Below are 23,074 nucleotides of genomic sequence, written 5' to 3' on the forward strand. Positions count from 1 at the left end.
CTTGGGGTGGGGGAGTGACAGGTTTATGGGGTAAAATGAGGGCTCTGCTTAGCATATGTTACCTTTCAGGTGTCCATGAAATATCTAAGTAGAGGTGTCCAATAAACATCTGGGAATGGGAGTCTCAGAGGACAGGTGTGGGCTAATGTAGAGGGTCCTCAAAGCCAAGGGCACGGGTGTGATTGTCTAGGGAGGCAACAGCTTTCTGACCTCTGTATACTGGCCCAGACAATCACTCAGTAACTATTGGCATCATCACTCTCTTTTGCATTTGTCTTGTATTTCCGCTTCCGTTCACTGGGAGGCACTATAGGCCAGCAAAGAAACGGGCTATGAACACAAGAAGAAGTTCGGATTCTGCCCTGGCCTTACCTGCTGTATGGCCTTGGGCACGTCACTTGACCTCTTTGAGACTCAGTTATATTTTTTTTAAATAGGACACTTCAGGGTACTTACCTCATAAGAAAGATAAACTATGATCATGCATTTAAAGCATTCAGAAGTGACTGGCACACAGTTTGTACTCAGTTAATATTAGTTATATATTATTCTTAGTAGTAATATTAATTATTACTGTTGCTATTTATATCTCATCAGTGTTATGCACAATTCCCAGTAGTAGGTGTAATATTGCACCTTTCTCCTGCACTCAAAGCGAATCCACATGAACAAGATATTACCGTAGGGAAAACCGTGAAGACCCTGCTGACAGCTGAGAAAGTGATAACATTACTGAGGAGAGGAAGGAAAGCTTCCTCCTTGCTAAGTCCAGACAGAAAGTTGCAGAGATGCTTGGTGAAATGTGCAAGGGAAAGGCATTTCTAATTTACAATCTTTCCTTGCTTAAGTGAGGTCACGTTGCTTCAAACCTGCATTGGCTTTTCGGGCCTGACTTAAATCCAACCTCGTGCTCCTCAGCCCATCAGCGACAGCCTGGGCTTCCCTCTCTACTCACCTCTGGCCTTCAGCCCTGCCCGCTCCTCCAGCAGCAGTGGTCCCTTCCTGCTGTGTTGAGCATTCTTTCCCACCAGAGGGCCTGACGCTTGCTGTTCCCTGTCTGTCACCTCTTCTCCTCACCTCTCTTTTCTCCTGATCATAGCGGAGGGCCTGGCCCATACAAGGCACTCAATAAATATTTGTTGGCTGAGCTGAAGAAGACATGCCCACCCCGACCCCGACCCCAGTCACATAGTAAAGAGGAATAAGAGAACCCCCTTAGGCTGACAGGGGTCATGAAGGGTGTACCCTAGAATCACTAGGAGACCTTTGAGGACCCTCCTAAGGAAAGAGACAGAATGAGAGAAGCTCAAGTGGTAGGAGGCCGCATGTGGCTGGAGAGGCTTAGGACGGGCTCAGAGAAGTGTCAGATGGAAGGAGGAGTTAAGTTTTACCACCCACACTGGTGATGTGGGATGTAACTCCCTCCACAGAGCCCTCAGCACTTTTGGAGTTACGATTTTCCCTTTCAAATGCAACAACACGCTGAGCCTGCCCTGGAGCAGAGGGACGTGGCTCCCCGGGAAGGCCCCGAGCCGCGGTCCTACGGTAATTCTGTGCCCACTTCGCCCACAGGTGTCAGACAGCGGCACCCCGCCCCTCTCATCTTCCACATCGGTCAGCGTCCACGTCAGGGAGCAGAGCCACTACCCACCCTCTGCCCTCCCACTGGAGATCTTCATCACCATCGGGGAGGAGGAGTTCCAGGGCGGCATGGTGGGCAAAATCCACGCCACAGACCGAGACCCACAGGACACGCTGACCTACAGCCTGGAGGGAGAGGAGAGCCTGGGCAGGCGCTTCACAGTGGGCGCGTCTGATGGCAAGATCATTGCCGCCCAGGGGCTGCCTCAGGGCCGCTACACGTTCAACGTCATGGTCGGCGATGGGACCTTCTCCACCACTGCCGGGGTCCACGTCCACGTGTGGCACGTGGGGCGGGAGGCTCTGCAGCAGACCGTGTGGATGGGCTTCCACCAGCTCACCCCGGAGGAGCTGGTGAGTGACCACTGGAGGAACCTGCAGAGGTTCCTCAGCAACAGGCTGGACATCAAACGAGCCAACATCCACCTGGCCAGCCTGCAGCCTGCAGAGGCCATGGCTGGGGTGGACGTGCTCCTGGTCTTTGAGGGGCATTCGGGGACCTTCTCCAAACTCCAGGAGCTGGCATCCATCATCACTCACTCAGCCAAGGAGATGGAACACTCGGTGGGAATTCAGATGAGGTCAGCCATGGCTGTGGTGCCCTGCCAGGGGCCAACCTGCCAGGGACAAATCTGCCAAGAGACCGTGCACCTGGACCCCAGGGTTGGGCCCACGTACAGCACAGCCAGGCTCAGCATCCTGACCCCGCGGCACCGCCTGGAGAGGAACTGCTCCTGTAATGGTGAGGAATGGGACTTCCCCGGGACAACCAGCGCTGACGGCCCAGCCAGACTAACTCCAGGCATGGAGATCCCAGCAGGGGGCTCTCTGGGGTAGTGACAGGGACATTTTAACAGGGTTAAAGAGCAGGGACCACCATGCTAGTCACTGAATAGCATCCTAGTTCTGGTCACTTTTTGGAACTTCGAAAATAATGGTAAGAATTCAAGAGGCAGTTCAGCATCACAGCTGAAAGCATAGACTCTGGCATCAAGTTGCCTGGGTTCAAATCCCAGCTACGACACTAGCTAGCCAGATGACCTTAAGAAAATTATTTAACCTCTCTGTGCCTTTGCACTGTTGTAGGGATTAAATGAGAATTAAATATCAAGTGCTTGCTTAGAAAAGTGCCTGACCTACAGAAGGTGGTCAATTAACCCGAGTTACTAGCACTACTACTATTATTACTATAGCCTGATAGTTTTTTGGTTTTTTGTTTTTTTTTTGTGGTACGCGGGCCTCTCACTGTTGTGGCCTCTCCCGTTGTGGAGCACAGGCTCCGGACGCGCAGGCTCAGCGGCCATGCCTCACGGGCCCAGCCGCTCCGCGGCATGTGGGATCTTCCCGGACCGGGGCATGAACCCGTGTCCCCTGCATCAGCAGGCAGATTCTCAACCACTGCGCCACCAGGGAAGCCCTAGCCTGATAGTTTTAACCTAAACATTTAGGCTCAGCAGCTCAGGTTCAAACCCCAGCTCTGTCATTTACGAGCTGTGTAACTTTGGGTGGATTACTAAAACGCTCTGAGCTTTTTCCTCATCTTTGAAATAATGAAGATAGTAACATCTACCTCCTTGAGTTGGTTTGCGGAGTAAATTACTTAATGGATATGAAAGCATTTTAACCCCTAGCTATCTCATACTAAGCACCCTATCAGTGATGGCTGCCATTCACATGGTGGTAGTTGTTGCTATAAGGACTCTGCTATGTGCCAGTCTCTGTGTGTATGTTACCTAAACTCATCACCACAACCTTAGGAAGCAGAATCATTAGCTCCATCTACAGTTGAAACAGGTATGGGGATTGTATTGGTTTGCTTGAAACTGTACAGCCTCCAGTGAAGAGCTGGTTATTCTAATACCTGTGTCCCACTCTAAAGCCTGAGCTCTTCGCCAAACTCTTTAGGAACTTGGTGTTCTGACAGGACTTATCCCAGTGCCCCTGGCATTAGGACCAATGCCCTGGATCAGCTCAGGTGCATTTGCAAAAGGGGAATGACATCACCCCGCCCCCTTGCCCCCTGCCTGGCCTGGCCTAGGGGTCCGTCCAGATTGCATTAGGGAAATTCTAGGAAGATTTGTGGACTTTCTCCAGGGTCCTCTGGATTTAGGCTAGGTGAGCTACTCTAGGGGTATGGGGTGGGCTGGGGCGGCAGGTGTTCCCTTTTTGTGTCTCTTACCCTGGAGTCGGCTGCAGGGAAAGCTGTGATGGCTGAAGTTTCTCTCTTGACCCCCTGGCATCAGATAGCAGAGGTTCTAAAATTCAAGATTATGCAAAATCACCTGGGGAGCATGTTTATAAAGTGACCTGCTCCTGGCTGTCACCTCCAGAGTTTTTTATTTAGAAGGTCTTGGGTGACGCCTGGAATTGGCATTTTTAGCCAGCACCTCAAGCACTTCTGAAGCAGGTGGGCCAAGGGCTGCACTTTGAGAAATACTAGGTAGGCTGGCTCACCTAACACCAGAATCACTTGGAAAGAAGTTTGGTTTCTGTTTGTTTGTTTGAACATTTTAGTGAAACAGGACATAAGAAAGATCCATGTATCATAAGTGTACAGCTCAACAAGTGTTCACAAATCAAATACATCAGTGTAACGAGCCTAGATCAAGGTAATCACCTAGATCAAGGACCAGAATATGATCAGCATCTCAGAAACCTCCCGTGGGCTCTCTTCCAGTTGCTACACCCATCATGGGGAAATTTTTAAAATACAGATACCCAAGTGCCACCAGAACTACAGAATCTTAATCACTAAGGGGTAGAGCCTAGCATTCTGTATTTTAAAAGATTCTTCAGCTGATACTGATACTCAGCCAGGTTTGGGGATTCTTGATCTAGATCATCTTCAATATCCCATCCAACAATGGAATTGCCAGCATCAGAGCGTTTTAGACGTACGGTATGACAGCATCTTAGCATCTTGTAACCCATGGGCCTCACTTTCCGGTTCTTTCTCTTCCTTTTGACCTGTGTTCCCTCTCTTCAACAATCCTCTTCCCTAGGAATCTGGAGTCTATACTGCTCATCCCTTCTCCTGACAACTGATAAGCTTATTCACACTGAGGTTTTAGGGATTTAATAACTGAACTCACTTCTGAGGAGGGTGGATTTTTTAAAAAAAATCTGGGGCAGGCGTGGCTTAATATAACACAGCATGTCCCAAAGGAGTTTCCACAGAGTGCTATTTCCAAGGGCTAAGGGTACGTAGTCCACACTAGAGGGTCCCATGGTCAAATAAGCTTGAAAAACTCAAGTTTAGGTGAAGTCTCAGACTCCTCACTGTGCAGTTCTGCATTAGCAATTGCTATGGAGGATGGAGCATATGGAAGTTTTGGCCACACAATTTATCACTACCTTCTTCCTTTACCACAGAAGCCTCTCGACTTCTCAGCAGCATTTTGTGTGGGAAGTGCCTACCCAAATGATTACGCTCCTGATGATGAAGAAGATGTCTTGAGGCAAAAGCCCTCGTGGTGTCCCTGAAATCACACATATATGCAAAATCCTCTCCAACTCGACCTCCTTCTTCCCCAAGTGATGTCAGAAATCACATGGAAAACATGGAGGATAGAAGTTTTGACTTCTGCACACTTGATTGATGACCTTTCTGGCTTGATTCTTGCTTTCTTAATGGTTTGAGTTCATAGTTTCTGATCCAGGCCAGGACCCAAGGCGAGGGTCCCTGGGGCCAGAGGAAGGTGTGCAGGGTGATGGCCCCTGTCTAACTGTGTGACCCTGGACCAGTAACCTCACAGCCTCATTTCATCTGTAAAATGGAAGCAATGACCTTGCTTGCCACCCAAGGGTTGAATGAGACAAAGTCAGTTCCAGGGCTCCATGGGGACCACTTTGTGGGAGGTGACAGTGTCTCTGGTTGCTTTCACAGGTACTGCCGCGAGGTTCAGTGGTCAGAGCTTTGGGAGGTACAGTCTCCCAGAAGCTCAGAACTGGCACATCCGTTTCCGCCTGAAAACACTCCAGTCACAGGCCATTCTCCTGTTCAGCAATAAGACAGTGTGTCTCTCCCTGAAGGTAAGGAACTGCCAGCCTGAGAGATTTCCTGTGGGTGTGCCAGGCTGGGGAGGTGGGGCAGCATGGGGGTGGCCAAGAAGGGTCACTTCTGCAAAGAAACCCCTGCCTGGTTTTCAGGGATACTGGGTGTGACTCTTAGGTAGAACACAAGACTTTCCAGCCACCCCACCTGGCAATACATGTCCAAGTTCAACAGAGGTCAGGCTGTTCTGTGGGATGACAGAGAGCCTCTGAAGATAGAAAGAGAGATGGGTAAGGCCACCTAGACCTGGTTGATGCTTTATCATTTTTGCTGAGTAATAGACCAGTGTTTCCCAAGATGGGTGGAAGGCTGGGGTACATTAAGGTACGTGGAATCCACATGGAGGAAAATGAATTTCCTTTCAAGGGTCTTTTAGTCCTTCTGATTATGTCTTGTAGAAAGTCTCAGAGTACCTGCCTGATTTTAACATCTCTATCACAGGTGTCCATCTCCCATTTTGACAAAGAGAAAGCAGACTTTGGCAGCTAGTTAGAATTTAATCCATTCAACAAATATTTATGGAGCATCTACTATGCAACAGGCACTCTTCCAGGTGCTTGGGTCTCAGTGAAAAAGACAAAAAGCCCTCTTAGAGCTTTCATCCTATGGTGGGAGACTGACAATAAACATAAAAATAATAAATCAGAAAATTATAGAGTTTGTCCAAATGTGATAAGTGCTTTGGGTTAAAAGAAAAAAAAAAGGTTAAGGGGGATCAGGAATGTGGGAAGTTGCAATTTTATTGCTACTTTTTTTTTAAACAAAAGAGAGAATTTTATTGGCTCATGTAATGGAAGAGTCCAAGGGTTGACCTCAGGCTTGGGTAGATCCAGGTGTTCAAAGTATATCAACAGGATCCTTTTCCTTCCTGCTGTCTGATCTGCTTTTGTTCAGAAGACCACAAATATCCCAAGTGATGGCAAAGGTGGCCCCAGCAGCCCAGGCTTTCATTCTGCCACCAAGCCAGCCCCGCAGAAAAGGAGCATCTCTTTCCAATAGCAGTGAAACTCCCACCTCAGACCTTGATTGGCAGGTCTGAGTCATGTGACTATCCCCAAGGCTGCCAAGGAGAGAGGCCAGCCTTTCCAGAACAACGTAGACTCAGTTGAGAAGGAAGCGGAGTGTCCCAAAAGGAAAAGAAGAATGACGGGCACAGTAATAACTCCAGTCCACCCCTACCCTTGTGTACCTGTCCACCTGCAATGCAGAACCCTGCAGCAGGCGGAACCCCGCAGCAGCAACTTCGCGGAGGTCAGCTGCTCAGAGAGCAGGGTGGTGTGCAGGAGAGGCAGCCTGCAGAATATTTCTCTTCTACAGTCACAGTCCTTTGGTGCTTTTTTTTTTTATTATTAATTAATTTATTTATTTTTGGCTGTATTGGGTCTTTGTTTCTGTGTGAGGGCTTTCTCTAGTTGTGGCATGCGGGGGCCACTCTTCATCGCCGTGCGCAGGCCTCTCACTATCGCGACCTCTCTTGTTGCGGAGCACAGGCTCCAGATGTGCAGGCTCAGTAATTGTGGCTCACGGGCCCAGTTGCTCCACGGCATGTGGGATCTTCCCGGACCAGGGCTTGAACCCGTGTGCGCTGCATCGGCAGGCAGATTCTCAACCACTGCGCCACCAGGGAAGCCCAGTCCTTTGGTGCTTTTAAAGCTCTCAAATAAATCATAAGCCTGGAGGTTATGATTTTCATGGACAGTTTTCTTTATAGTTTTCCTTTCCTGCTATATTATTCTAAATTCTGAAAATAGTTTTATGGGTTTTTAAAAACTAAAAATGACATACTTATTGTAATAAATTAAAATGCTATAGGGAAATATACTGAAGAGAGCCAGTTGTTCATGTCAGGCTCCTCTGACCAGCACATGTGCATGGCTGAGCTCCCATTTTCGAATCCCTGCTCAGGCACTCGGTCCTTTGGTCCAGAGCCTCAATCTCACTACATCTGAATTTACTCATCTATGAAAATGGGACTCATCCTTGTAGAGTGGTCATAAGAAAGTACTGAGCCCTTGTCGTGCCAGACACCTTATTGCCTGTGTTGTAGCATTTAGTCCTCAAAAGAGCCTTGTAAGGTGGTGACTGTCATCATCCTTGTCCTATAGATGAAGAAACTGAGGCTTGGGGGGATTAAGTAATTTGCTTATGACTGCACAGGCAGTAAATGTTGGGGATTGGGCTAGTCCAACCTGCTCTAGCACCCGAGCTCTTACCCATGGCGCTGTACTCTGTGAGAATTACATAATGATTCAAGGAAAGCTTTTGGCACAGTGCCTAAAACAGAGCAAGCACTCAAATAATTGTGTTCATTTTTAAAATAGTAATGATACTGACGACATAGTGCAGTTTTATACAAAAGGATGACACATTTGGTACAGTCTGTCTTTTTTTTGGTAACATCTTTACTGGAGTATAACTGTTTTACAATGGTGTGTTAGTTTCTGCTGTATGCCAAAGTGAATAAGCTGTACGTATACATATATCCCCATATCTCCTCCCTCTTGAAACTCCCTCCCACCCTCCCTATCCCACCTCTCTAGGTGGACACAAAGCACTGAGCTGATCTCCCTGTGCTATGCAGCTGCTTCCCACCAGCTATCTATTTTACATTTGGTAGTGTATATATGTCCATGCCACTCTCTCACTTCATCCCAGCTTACCCTTCCCCCTCCCTTTGTCCTCAAGTCCATTCTCCACATCTGCATCTTTATTCTTGTCCTGCCCCTCGGTTCTCCAGAACCATTTTTTTCCTTTAGATTCCATATATATGTATTAGCATACGATCTTTGTTTTTCTTTCTGACTTTCTTCACTCCGTATGACAGTCTCTACGTCCATCCACCTCACTACAAATAACTCAATTTAGTTTCTTTTTATGGCTGAGTAATATTCCATTGTATATATGTGCCACATCTTCTTTATCCATTCATCTGTCGATGGACACTTAGGTTGCTTCCATGTCCTGACTATTGTAAACACAGCTGCAATGAACATTGTGGTACATGACTCTTTGAATTATGGTTTTCTCAGGGTATATGCCCAGTAGTGGGATTGCTAGATCGTATGGTAGTTCTCTATTTTTTGTTTTTTAAGGAACCTCCATACTGTTCTCCATAGTGGCTGTATCAATTTACATTCCCACCAACAGTGCAAGAGGGTTCCCTTTTCTCCACACCCTCTCCAGCATTTATTGTTTGTAGATTTTTTGATGATAGCCATTCTGACTGGTGTGAAGTGATACCTCATTGTAGTTTTGATTTGCATTTCTCTAATGATTAGTGATGTTGAGCATCCTTTCATGTGTTTGTTGGCAGTCTGTGTATCTTCTTTGGAGAAATGTCTATTTAGGTCCTCTGCCCATTTTTGGATTGGGTTTTTTGATATTGAGCTGCGTGAGCTTGTATAGTAGTTTTCTGGAAGCATCTTTAGGAATCTCTATGTATAGTATCATGTCATCCGCAAACAGTGACAGTTTTACTTCTTCTCTTCCAGTATGGATTCCTTTTATTTCTTTTTAGTCTCTGATTGCTGTGGCTAAAACTTCCAAAACTATTTTGAATAATTGTGGGGAGAGTAGGCAACCTTGTCTTGTTCCTGATCTTCGTGGAAATGGTTTCAGTTTTTCACCACTGAGAACAATGTTGGCTGTGGGTTTGTTATATATGGACTTTATTATGTTTAGATAGGTTCCCTCTATGCCTACTTTCTGGAGGGTTTTTATCATAAATTGGTGTTGAATATTGTCAAAAGCTTTTTCTGCATCTATTGAGATGATCATATGATTTTTATCCTTCAATTTGTTAATATGGTTTATAATATTGATTGATTTGTGTATATTGAAGAATCCTTGTGTTCCTGGGATAAACCCCACTTGATCATGCTGTATGATCCTTTTAATGTGCTGTTGGATTCTGTTTGCTAGTATTTTGTTGAGGATTTTTGCATATGTTCATCAGTGATATTGGCCTGTAGTTTTCTTTTAGTGTGATGTCTTTGTCTGGTTTTTGGTATCAGGGTGATGGTATTCTCATAGAATGAGTTTGGGAGTGTTCCTCCCTCTGTTATATTTTGGAAGAGTTGAGAAGGATAGGTGTTAGCTCTTCTCTAAATGTTTGATAGAATTTGCCTGTGAAGCCATCGAGTCCTGGGCTTTTGTTTGCCGGAAGATTTTTAATCACAGTTTCAATTTCAGTGCTTGTGATTGGTTTGTTTATATTTTCTATTTCTTCCTGGTTCAGTCTTGGAAGGTTGTGCATTTCTAAGAATTTGTCCATTTCTTCCAGGTTGTCCATTTTATTGGCATATAGTTGCCTGTAATAATCTTTCATGATCCTTTGTATTTCTGCAGTGTCAGTTCTTCTCTTTTTTCATTTCTAATTCTGTTGATTTGAGTCTTCTCGCTTTTTTTCTTGATGCGTCTGGCTAATAGTTTATCAATTTTGTTTATCTTCTCAAAGAACCACCTTTCAGTTTTATTGATCTTTGCTACTGTTTCCTTCATTTCTTTTTCATTTATTTCTGATTTGATCTTTATGATTTCTTTCCTTCTGCTAACTTTGGGGGTTTTTTTGCTCTTCTTTCTCTAATTTCTTTAGGTGTAAGGTGAGGTTGTTAATTTGAGATGTTTCTTGTTTCTTGAGGTAGGATTTTATTGCTATATATTTCCCTCTTAGAAATGCTTTTGCTGCATCCCACAGATTTTGGGTCATTGTGTTTTCGTTGTCATTTGTTTCTAGGTATTTTTTGATTTCCTCTTTGATTTCTTCAGTGATCTCTTGGTTATTTAATAGTGTATTGTTTAGCCTCCATGTGTTTGCATTTTTTAACAGATTTTTTTCCTGTAATTGATATCTAGTCTCATAGCATTGTGGTCAGAAAAGATACTTGATACAATTTCAATTTTCTTAAATTTACCAAGGCTTGATTTGTGACCCAAGATATGGAGAATGTTCCATGAGCACTTGAGAAGAAAGTGTATTCTGCTGTTTTTGGATGGAATGTCCTATAAATATCAATTAAGTCCTTCCTGTTTAACGTATCATTTAAAGCTTGTGTTTCCTTATTTATTTTCATTTTGGATGATCTGTCCATTAGTGAAAGTGGGATGTTAAAGTCTCCTACTATGATTGTGTTACTGTTGATTTCCTCCTTTATGGCTGTTAGCATTTGCCTCATGTATTGAGGTGCTCCTATGTCAGATGCATAAACATTTACAATTGTTATATCTTCTTCTTGGATTGATCCCTTAATCATTATGTAGTGTCCTTCTTTATCTCTTGTAATAGTCTTTATTTTAAAGTCTATTTTGTCTGATATAAGAATTGCTACTTCGGCATTTTTTCTTTTCTTTTCTTTTCTTTTTTTTTTTTTGTGGTACATGGGCCTCTCACTGTTGTGGCCTCTCCCGTTGCGGAGCACAGGCTCCGGACGTGCAGGCTCAGTGGCCATGGCTCACGGGCCCAGCTGCTCTGCAGCATGTGGGATCTTCCCGGACCGGGGCACAAACCCGTGTCCCCCACATTGGCAGGCGGACTCTCAACCACTGCGCCACCAGGGAAGCCCCCAGCTTTCTTTTGATTTCCATTTGCATGGAGTATCTTTTTCCAACCCCTCACTTTCAGTCTGTATGTGTCCCTAGGTCTGAAGTGGGTCTCTTGTAGACAGCATATATATGGATCTTGGTTTTGTACGCATTCAGCTAGTCTATGTCTTATGGTTGGAGCATTTAATCCATTTACATTTAAGGCAGTTATTGATATGTATGTTCCTATTCCCATTTTCTTAATTGTTTGGGGTTTCTTTTTATGGATCTTTTCCTTCTCTTGTGTTTCCTTCCTAAAGAAGTTCCTTTAGCATTTGTTGTAAAGCTAGTTTGGTGGTGCTGAAGTCTCTTAACTTTTGCTCATTTGTAAAGGTTTTAATTTCTCTGTCGAATCTGAATGAGATCCTTGCTGGGTAGAGTATTCTTGGTTGTAGGTTTTCCCTTTCATCACTTTAAGTATGTCCTGCCACTCCCTTCTGGCATGCAGAGTTTCTGATGAAAGATCAGCTGTTAACCTTCTGGGGATTCCCTTGTGTGTTACTTGTTATTTTTCCCTTGCTGCTTTTAATATTTTTTCTTTGTATTTAATTTTGGATAGTTTGATTAATATGTGTCTTGGCGTGTTTCTCCTTGGATTTATCCTGTATGGGACTCTCTGCACTTCCTCGACTTGATTGACTATTTCCTTTCCCATATGAGGGAAGTTTTCAACTATAATCTCTTTAAATATTTTCTCAGTCCCCCCTTTTTTTTTCTTCTTCTTCTGGGACCCCTATAATTCGAATGTTGGTGCATTTAATGTTGTCCCAGAGGTCTCTGCAACTGTCCTCAATTCTTTTCATTCTTTTTTCTTTATTCTGCTCTGCGGTAGTTATTTCCCCTATTTTATCTTCCAGGTCACTTATCCGTTCTTCTGCCTCAGTTATTTTGCTATTGATTTCTTCTAGAGAACTTTTAATTTCATTTATTGTCTTGTTCATCATTGTTTGTTTGCTCTTTCGCTCTTCTAGGTCCTTGTTAAATGTGTCTTGTATTTTCTCCATTCTATTTTCAAGATTTTGGATCATCTTTACTATCATTACTCTGAATTCTTTTTCTGGTAGACTGCCTATTTCCTCTTCATTTGTTTGGTTCAGTGGGTTTTTACCTTGCTCCTTCATCTGCTGTGTATTTCTCTGTCTTCTCATTTTGCTTAACTTAATGTGTTTGGTGTCTCCTTTTCTCAGGCTGCAGGTTTGTAGTTCCCGTTGTTTTTGGTGTCTTCTCCCAGTGGGTAAGGTTGGTTCAGTGGGTTGTGTAGGCTTCCTGGTGGAGGGGACTGGTGCCTGTGTTCTGGTGGATGAGACTGGATCTTGTCTTTCTGGTGGGTAGGACCACGTACGGTGGTGTGTTTGGGGGTGTCTGTGACCTTATTATGATTTTTAGGCTGCCTCTCTGTGAATGGGTGGGGCTGTGTTCCTGTCTTGCTAGTTGTTTGACATAGGGTGTCCAGCACTGTAGATTGCTGGTCGTTGAGTGCAGCTGTGTCTTAGTGTTGAGATGGAGATGTCTGGTAGAGCTTCTGCCGTTTGATATTACATGGGGCTGGGAGGTCTCTGGTGGACCAATGTCCTGAACTCAGCTCTCCCACATCAGAGGCTCAGGCCTGACACCCGGCCAGAGCACCAAGACCCCGTCATCCACATGGCTCAGAAGAAAAGGGAGGAAAATGAACGAAAGAAAGAAGCCCCCCATAAAGAAAGAAGCCCAAAGAGCTTTTGTTAACGTGAGTTATATCTAGTGATGTTTACCCTGTTAGAAATTAAAACCATGGGGCTTCCCTGGTGGCGCAGTGGTTGAGAATCCGCCTGCTGATGCAGGGGACACGGGTTCGTGCCCCGGTCCGGGAAGATCCCACATGCCGCGGAGCAGCTAGGCCCGTGAGCCAAGGCCGCTGAGCCTGTGTGTCCGGAGCCTGTGCTCCGCAACGGGAGAGGCCACAACAGTGAGAGGCCCGCGTAGCACAAAAAAAAAAAAAAGAAAGAAATTAAAACCATGAAACATTTAAAATAGCTGTTTATTAATCCATTTAGAAATGAGTAATAAGCCCAATTCATGTTCAAATAAATAACATAATTTTTGAAAAGCAGTATTTTAAAAATTACTCATAATGGCATTGTTTTACATATTTGCAAATCTCTTTCATGTCTGGCTTAATAAAATATAGCTGGATTCTCCTAAATGCTTCTACGTTCAAAAAAAAAGGAAAGAAAATGTAATAAAGTTATTGAAATAAAAAAATATTAAAAATAAAAAATTTTTAAAGTAAAAAAGGGAAGAAAGAGAACAACCAACCAAAAAATAAATCCACCAATGATAACAAGCCCTAAAAACTATACTATTAAAAAAAAAAAAAAAAACCACAAAAATGGACAGACAGAACCCTAGGACAAATGGCAAAAACAAAGCTTTTGGGAAGTCTGAGGTCTTCTGCCAGTGTTCAGTAGGTGTTCTGTAGGAGTTGTTCCACATGTAGATGTAGTTTTGATGTATTTGTGGGGAGGAAGGTGATCTCCACGTCTTACTCCTCCACTATCTTGAAGGTGCCTGGTACATTCTGTATTATAGCTGCTTTTCTCCCTCAATGAAGATGAGCCTCTAACTGCTATGTTGTCTACCAAACCAGAGTGGAGGAGATGATGCTTGCATTCTGCCCTTTTGTGGGAAGTAGCAATTTTAAGTAAGGTGGTTAGGGAAGGCTTCATTGAGGTGATAATTGAACAATAATTTGAAGGGGGTGAGGTAGTTAGCCATGTAGACTTCTGGGGGAACAGCCTTCTAGGTAGAGGGTATAGTCATTGGCAGGAGATTCCTTGGCATGTTTAAGGAACAGCTCAGACATCAATATGGCTTGAGTGAAGTGAGCAAGGGGACAGTAGTAGCAGGAGTTGAGGTCAGAGATGTAATAGGATGGGGTCATATCTATAAAGGTCTCATAGGCTATTTAAGGACTTTGAGTTTTATTCTGAGCAAAGTGGGGGGCATCAGAAGGTTTTGAGCAGAGAATTAACATGGTGTGACATATGCAGAAAGGGTCCTCGTGGCTACTGTATGGAGAATAGATTTTAGAGGAACAAGGATGGAAGTGGAAAGACCCAGCCAAAAGGCCGTAATTCTGGTGAGAGCTGATGGTAGTTTAGATCAGGGGAATGACGGTGGAACTGGGAAAAAGAGTGCAGATTCTGGAGAGATTTTGAAGGTAAGGTCAACAGGACTTCCTGATGAACTGAATGAGGGCTCGGAGAGAAAGCAAGGAGTAAGATGTTGATCTGAGAAACCTGAAGGAATGGAGTTGCTGCCAACAGACCCAGGCAAGGATACAGGTGGAGTAGGTTGGGGAAGGGGGATGACCAGGAGTTCCGTTTTGGACATAGGAGCTTGAGATGACTATTAGACCTACTAGTGGAGCTGGACAAACAAAATCTAGCAAGAAAGGTCTGGGCTGGAGATGAAGATCTGGGATTCTTCCACATATACGTAGTATTCAAAGCCATGAGACTGGGGAGATCACCAAAGAGTGTAGACTGAAAAGAGAGTAGACTAAGGATTTATCCCTGAGATACTCCAACACTGAGAGGTTGAGGAAGAGGAGGATCCAATAAAGGAGAATGAAAAGATACAACCAGTGATGCTGGAGAAAAACCAAGAGAGTATTGTATCTGGGAAGCCAAATGAGGGATGTGTATCAAGAAGGAAGCAGTGATCAGCTGCGTAATATGCTGCTGAGAGGTTAAGTAAGATGGGAAGTGGTATCAATCATTGAATTTGGCAACACAAAGGACGCTGAGTACCCTGACACCAGTGGTTTCAGTGTCATGGTGGGTGGGGGTAGAATTTTGCTGCAAAGGGAAAGCAAAGAAAGAAAGTGCTATCTGGCAGGAAAAGTGGGTTCAAGAAAACTTTTTTTTTTTAAAGATTAGAACAATAACAGCATGTTTGTATGATGACTGGGAGACTGGGATGATCCAGTAGAGAGTGAACAAAGATGTAGGAAGGAGAAAGGAAAGTCAGTGGCATCTTGTCCTTTAGGAGGTAAGGGGGGGGGTGGGATCTAGTGCATGAATGGAGAGATTGGCTTTGGACAACGTGGACAGATATGATGGGGAGAGTGCCTGGAAGTTTCCATCTGATTGCTGAGAGAGAGGATGGGGAGAGAGGCATTAAGGGTCTGAGGAGAGAGAAGTTGTGAAAATAGTCATCTGAGAGAGTGAGGGGACTAAGCAAGATAGTACAATCACTGGGTAGCATGAAGGGCTCATTTGAGATGCATGGTCATGAAATTAAAGGGAGACCAATAAGCAAAAGTTGTGTGTTTTTCTCCAGCCATGTTCAGCTCCATGATACGTATATATAGAGGGAGAGTTGGATTTTACTGGATTTGTGTATTTGCCAAGTGAGTTCTACCAAGTAAAAGAGGGACAGGAATTTGGCTCTGGAGTTTAAGATTGGTAAGGAGAGGGATGAGGACATTACAGAGGGGAGAGACAGTGAAAAGATGGAAGGATCAACAGATCTGTGGTCCTAGGTAAGTGAAAGGAGTGATTTAATGACAATGTTTTGTATAAGTTGTACTTATTTTTGTCATTGTCTTTTCTTAATGGCAAGTTATATTGGTTTTCTATTTACTGTAATAATACTGTTTCCTTTTTAAGGAAATAAAGGTATAGGTAGAATTCAACCAGGGCAAAAATCAGGAAGATGGTGTACAAATGTCCAACTTCTGGAAAACACTGGGTTAGATCTTCACATTTCACCCAGAGAAAGCGCTACCTAACCCAGAGTGACAGGAAAACTATTTGGCCACAAGTAGTCCCACTTCTTGAGGGTGAGGGGAACTAAAATGTTCTAACCCAGTGATTCTCAGACTTTTTGATTTTGGGACTTTTTATACTCTTAAAAATAATCGAGGATCATAGGGAAGTTTTGTTTATGTGGGTAATAGCTATTGGCATTTTCATTATTAGAAAGTAAAACTGAGAAGTTTTAAAATAACAAGACACCCATTACATGTTAACATAAATACCATATTTTTAGGAAAAATTGTTCCATTTTCCATAATTTAAAAAAGAGTGGCATTGTTTTACATTTTTGCAAATTTCTCTTACATCTTGGCTTAATAGAAGCTAGCTGGCTCATACCTACTTCTGCCTTTATCTGTTGTGATAGTGCATGTCTAGAGATCACCACTGTATATTTGTGACAGAATCAGAGTAGAAGAGGCAAATAATGTCTTGGATTATTATGAAAATAGTTTCACCTTGTAGATGCCCTAAAATTGTCTTAGAGACCCACTTCAAGAACTGTTGAACTGTTGAGTAAGGGAGTGGGGATGAGAGGGAGGTTTTTGGTATCCCTGAAGGCTGAGGAGTATAGAATACTGGAGAGCCCTGTGAAGAAGAATCCAAAAGACAGGGTCTTGATCAGCAAGGCATCTCTGGGCCTCAGTTTCCTCATCTCTGAAATGGAGATATCATCCCTGCCCAGGCCATCCCAGGGAGAGCGGCGAGGGCCAAATGAGACCATAGAAGAGCACTTTGAGGGTTTCTATACTCTACAAATACAATGTCTAAAACATCCTTGAAAATCACCAAACACTACCCCTCCTACCTCTGAAAATAAACTAACATTCTTTGCACTGGCAGCTTCTGAGCAGGGATTTTTATAAGTACTTCTTGGCTTTGCTGATGACCATTTGGATTTTCTTTACAGCTGGTCGATGGAGTGCTCCAGCTGGAATACCATTGCCCAGGTGGCTTCTACAGAAATCTTTCCTCCCGGTCTCGTGTGAATGACCAAGAGTGGCACTCCGTTCTGGTGGAGGAGACAGATACTTCCGTTCACCTGTCGGTTGACAGTGCAGCCAACACCTCCCTTGCGCTCCCAGAGAACTGCTGGAGTCTGAGGCCTGAAAGGGACCTCTTTCTGGGTGGCCTCTTCCTCTTGCATTCCTTCCCAAATGTCTCCCAGGGCTTTGAAGGCTGCCTGGATGCTGTCATGATCAACGGAGAGGCTCTGGAACTGCTGGCCCATGGCAAGAAGGTGGCAGGCATGCTGGAGAGGCAGGCCCTCACCCAGTGTTGCCTCCACAGTGACCAGTGCAGCCAGAACCCGTGTCTCAACGGTGGAAAGTGCTCACAGATCCGCGGGGCAGGTAAGGCTAGGGCTGACCCTGAGGCTTATCCCAGGAGGCTCTGCAGAGGACCCTGCCAGGTTGAACTAGCAATCGTGTATCACCATAGAGTTTACCAAGCCGATTCCTCCACCACAGTCCCATGAGGGAGGGAGCCGGGTAGGGGGCTGCAGAGAAGAGAGCCATTAAAGCTCCATTTTACTGTTCAGGAAACCACTGGGCTATGTCAGGGATACCCAGAGAGGTAAAGGAATTCACCCAAGGTCACAGGGCTGTTAAGCGAGAGGCATGCTCAGGGTGCAGATCTCAGTGGAAATCTCCCCCTCTTCCCCTTACTGTCTGGTGAGTAACGAGTTGGGATCTGCTAGGTTTACACCAGGGGAGGCCAGTAGTCTTCTTTCTCCCTCAACAAGAACTATCTTCCTTTCTCCTTTTTTTTTTTTTTTTGGATGGGGGAAGGGTACGAATGGGGACCTCTGATGTAGAAGGCTGAAGTCATCACACATCTCAGTGTCATCATTGGTGCGCGCTAAGTCTCTCTCTCTCTCTCTTTTTTAAAAAAATTATTTATTTTATTTTTGGCTGCGTTGGGTCTTTGTTGCTGTGTGCGGGCTTTCTCTAGTTGTGACAAGCGGGGTCTACTCCTCGCTGCGGTGCACAGGCTTCTCATTGCGGTGGCTTCTCTTGTTGCGGAGCAGAGGGTCTAGGCGTGCAGGCCTCAGTAGTTGTGGCTCATGGGATCTAGAACGCAGGCTCCAGTAATTGTGGCGAATGGGCTTAGGGATCCTCCGGGACCAGGATTCTAACCCATGTCCCCTGCATTGGCAGGAGGACTCTTAACCACTGCGCCATCAGGGAAGTCCAGTTTCTCCTTCTTATTGCCCTTTATACTCCACTACCTTCTCCCTTCCTCAAACCCACAGGCAAACATTTAAAGTTTTAAAATGAGTTCTTTCAAAATGTAAGAACTGTTTTACACATGCTTGAATTTCTAACTTATATAACTGGTATATCATGTTTTACACGTTTCCATCCACACTGCCACGAGTAATTCTTATTCATTGCTTTTAATTGCGGCTCAATACTCCAAGGTGTGCATGAGCTTACCTGGACTCTCCCAGCAATGGACATCCCACCTCCATCAACAATGCTGCACTGAACATCCTCCCTCGTCATCTTACAAACCTATCTGAGAACTTTTCACACAGACACACATACATACGCACCACCCAGAGATGGAATTCACATACCCAGAGTATGCAAATAGTTACTTTGACTAAATCGGGTCAGACTGCTGTCCAGCATGGCCGCAGCAGTCTGTATACTTCCACCAGCAAGTACATGAGATTCCTAGGCACCTACATCTCTGTCAACACTTGGCATTCTCCCATTTTCTAATCTTTGCCTGACAAATAATACTGTCATTTCTACCTAAGATACCCAAGGAGTCCATCACTTCTGCATCCCCACCGCCACTGGTCTGACCCCAGCCCCCATCACCTCTCTTCTTTTCTTCTGCACCCGCCACCTCCCTGCTCTCCTGCTTCTCTCCCTCCACTAGCATCTTCCAGCAAGGCACCAGAGAGATCTTTATACAATGTAGATATGAGCACATCGCTTTCCCGCTTGGAATCTTGCAGTGGCTTCCCCTTGCCGTTCAGATGGAGTCCCAATTCCTAATTCCTGCCTGTGGATCTTAGGCCCTGGCCCCTCCCACCTGTTGGTCCACCCTGGTGGCACGCCACACCCTCTCCTCCAAGCCTTTGCACACGTTCTCCTCCGCCTGAAACATCTTCCTCTTTGCCCCTTTATCTTTTTGCCTGGCTAATTTTTACTCAACCTTCAGGTCTCAACTAAAATATCACCTCCTCCAGGAAACCTCCCCTGGTGCCTAGTTTAGGCTAACTCCTTCCCCCAATGCTTCCCTTCAATAAAACTAATTTTTATGATAATTACTAACATACTGATATTATCTATAACTGTCTCAGTTTGAACCCCCAAATTGCCATTTGCTTGCTGTGTGACCTTGAGCAAATGTCATGCATTCCCTGAGCCTCATTTCCTGACCTGCCATCAACTGGTACCTGTCCCTGATGAGGACAATAACAGTAACCAAACTCAGGGCTGTCAGGAGGATCAAATGAGCTAATACATGAAGATTCTTAGAACAACGATTACAATAAATAGTGTTGTCTAGGATGACGATACCCATTATTATCCTTTAGATGCCTATTCTCTGTAGTCTGTGAGCTGTCTGAGGGCAGGGATCCAATCTTCTTGTCCAGCAGGGCACCAGTGCCTACCACGGTGCATGTGGCAGAGAGAGGCACTCAATAACTAAGTGTGAACACTGGGATCTGCAAACACACGAGGTCCCCCTCCATCCTGGAGGACCTATCCCCTGGGGCTACTGGACCAGAGTGCTCTCTCATGGCCCTGCCCTTCTCCCCAGGCTATGTCTGCACGTGCCCCTCACAGTTCTCCGGGAGGCACTGTGAACAAAGGAAGGAGAACTGCACTTCGATGCCCTGCCTGGAAGGTGGAACTTGCATCTCTTCCCCTGAAGGAGCCCCGTGTATCTGCCCTCACCCCTACATGGGAGACAGGTAAGCACAGGAGAGGTCCCCTGACACTGGTTCCTCTCCCTGAGTGTGGCACCACTGGGGGATGACCTCTGCACTCTGACCCCTAGAGAGGCCAATGGGCAGCCAGGGGCTGAGTGCTCTGGTTATCTGGCTTCTTGGCCTTTTCCATGTGTCAAGGCTTCTCCCTCCCACCACCTACATCAGAACCCCCTGGGAGGGGAGGTGCTCGTTAAAAAGACAGATTTCCCAAGCCCTATTCTGAACCTACTGAATTGGACTCACTAGGCTGGGGCCAAGGAATCTGCACTTCCCACCAGATCTTCTGGCAGTTCTGATCTTTGCTGAAGTCTGAAAGTGGCTAAGGTTCTTATTCTCTTGCTCTGGACTGTGACTTTCCAGAAAGCGGCCTGGGGGTAATGATTCCACTTGATACAGGCACTGCTATGGGTCTCAAACCCCACCACTAGCTACCTGTGCCTTGTATTATGCTGGCCTGGGGGGTTGTAAGGGAAGGAGAATCATCCCTAGAATCCTAGATGTAAAGAGGCTTTGGTAGTTCTCTGGTTTTATGGCTCCCCAACTTGGAAACCTTTAAAAATCATGAGGGAGACTTGTGAAAAATACAGATTCCTGGACCAACTAAACTGGAATCTCCAAGGAAGGAGGCCAAGGCTTCTATTTATAACAAGCTCCCAAGGTACCCCCTTGCTGTCAGTGGGTGCATAAGAGATCCAATGTTATAGTCCATACTTCCAATTTACAGATGAGGAAACTGAGGCCCAGAGAAGGAAAGGGCTTGTCCAAGGCTCCCCCGTGTGTTTAAGATCCAAGGCCTTTCTCTCAGCACCTGGCATTACCAGCCCCACTGTGCGCCTCACTCTGCAGCAGGGGATTCTCTCCATCCAGTAGATGTGTTAGGGCAGGGGTCCCCAACACTCAGCCAAGGACCAGTCCGAGGCCTGTTAGGAACTGGGCTGCACAGCAGGAGGTGAGTGGCAAGTGAGTGAGCGAAGCTTCATCTGCTGCTCCCGATCGCTCCCCATCGCTCACATTACTGCCTGAACCATCCCCTCCCCACACCGGTCCATGGAAAACCTGTCTTCCATGAAACTGGTCCCTGGTGCCTAAAAGGTTGGGGACCATTGTGTTAGGGGACACTTCCTGGCTGAAAGTGGTGCTTTGCATTTTAAAAGAGAATTTGGGGAGGCCAGCATAAAACCCAAAGGACAAACTGTTGGTGGTGAAATTTCAGGCACTGGGACTCACGTGGGATGGAGGGAGCCTTTCCCAATGTCCCTCAAAAGTATGCTAACGCATATATATGGAATCTAAAAAAAAAAAAAAAAAATGATACTGATGAACCTAGTGCAGGGCAGGAACAAAGAGGAAGACATAGAAAATGGACTTGAAGACATGGGGTGGGAGGGCAAAGCTGGGGCAAAGTGAGAGTAGCATCGACATATATACACTAGCGAATGTAAAATAGTTGGCTGGTGGGAAGCAGCCGCATAGCACAGGGAGATCAGCTCGGTGCTTTGTGACCACCTAGAGGGGTGGGATAGGGAGGGTGGGAGGGAGACGCAAGAGGGAAGGGATATGGGGATATATGTATATGTATAGCTGATTCACTTTGTTGTGCCACAGAAATGAACACAGTACTGTGAAGCAATTATACTCCAATAAAGATCTATTTTTTTAAAAAGTAGGTAAAGCTGACTATAGAAGTCTCCTAGGAGCCTCACACCAATGAAAGCCAAGCTGAAGGTGACCTGCGAGGTCATACGGTTCTAGGTGTTCCCTCTGAGAAAGTTGTCCCGTGTAAGGTCTGTGTGGAGCCATGCTGGGTTCCTGCAACCTCCTGGTGAGGGACAGAGGAAACACTGGCGCCTGGTTGCCATTGCTGGGTGACTGCTGACTTGTATCTCGGACCCTGACCCGAAGGACAGCTAGGTTGCTGGCTGCCTCTACCACAGTATATGACTGGAAATTTGACCTCAGTGGTAGGCAGTGTATCCAATGCCTAGATCTCACGGGTGGAACATAATGGACTTGTCCAGAGCCTAGATTCAAATGGTCATGAACAAGGGTATTGCTGAGTCTCATGCCTCACTGGTAGAGGATGATGTGAAACTGAAGTTGATGTGTTGGTATGTGTGATAATTACTTTTTTTTTTTTTCTTGGTGGGAAATTGGAGAGGCAGGCTTGAGTGCAGGGGTTTTTATCCCATACATCTTTTAAGAGGGGACATGGAAAGGGCAGTATAGTGACTCAGTCCCCTGACTACTTCTCTGTGTCTGCAGGTGTGAAATGGAATCAAGGGGCTGCTCGGAAGGACACTGTCTTGTCACCCCTGAGATCAAAAGGGGGGACTGGGGACAGCAGGAGATTCTGATTGTCATAGTGGTCCTACTGGTCATCGTCATAATCTCTGCTGGGCTTCTCTTCTACTGCCGTCGTTGCAAGTCCCACAAGCCCGTGGCCATGGAGGACCCAGACCTCCTGGCCAGGAGTGTTGGTGTTGACACCCAAGCCACACCTGCCATTGAGCTCAACCCCCTGAGCACAAGCACCTGCAACAACCTGAACCAAGTGGAGCCCAGCAAGACCTCAGGTCCAAATGAACTCGTCACTTTTGGACCCAGCTCTAAGCAACGGCCAATGGTCTGCAGCGTGCCTCCCAGACTCCCGCCAGTGGTGGTCTCTTCCCACTCTGACAATGAGGCCATCATTAAGAGGACCTGGTCAGGCGAGGAGATGGGTCAGTACAGCCACAGGCCTTTAGCCTCTGGGGTTGATGGAACAGGGTAATAGACTGAAACACTCCATTATCTGAGCCACCATCCAGTCCATGAAGGGATGTGGTCAAGGTCATGGCGCACTAGTGAGCTGCACCAGATCCCAGGCCTCTGGACTCAGAGTCTGTGCCTCATTCCACTGTACCATGATCTACTCCTCTAAATTCCAAGACATTCCACAGGATTGATGTCCATGGCAGAAACCTGTAGACCCTGGATGGGGTGGGTAGGATCCCTGAGGTGAAAAGGGGGCTTCTGTAATATTTATGCTTTTCTGGAAAGGGAAAG

The 23,074-nt window shown here is 45.7% G+C and overlaps 2 protein-coding genes across 8 annotated transcripts in view; one reads left to right on the forward strand and one right to left on the reverse strand.

Moving 5' to 3' along the window:
• SLC36A1 (solute carrier family 36 member 1) overlaps positions 1 to 23,074 on the reverse strand; it is a 302,007-nt gene that overhangs the window by 208,616 nt on the left and 70,317 nt on the right. The window lies entirely within an intron of this gene.
• The window catches only part of FAT2 (FAT atypical cadherin 2), an 89,218-nt gene that overhangs the window by 63,517 nt on the left and 2,627 nt on the right, over positions 1 to 23,074 (forward strand). Inside the window, exons 19-23 of the mRNA XM_059062466.2 lie at positions 1,573 to 2,383; positions 5,528 to 5,673; positions 16,985 to 17,426; positions 19,858 to 20,011; positions 22,292 to 22,749. Of these exons, the coding sequence (XP_058918449.1) occupies positions 1,573 to 2,383; positions 5,528 to 5,673; positions 16,985 to 17,426; positions 19,858 to 20,011; positions 22,292 to 22,749 (2,011 nt within the window). The remainder of the gene's footprint in view (positions 1 to 1,572; positions 2,384 to 5,527; positions 5,674 to 16,984; positions 17,427 to 19,857; positions 20,012 to 22,291; positions 22,750 to 23,074) is intronic.

Source organism: Kogia breviceps, chromosome 4 (assembly GCF_026419965.1).
Source record: "Kogia breviceps isolate mKogBre1 chromosome 4, mKogBre1 haplotype 1, whole genome shotgun sequence".
NCBI classification, from domain to species: Eukaryota; Metazoa; Chordata; class Mammalia; order Artiodactyla; family Physeteridae; genus Kogia; species Kogia breviceps.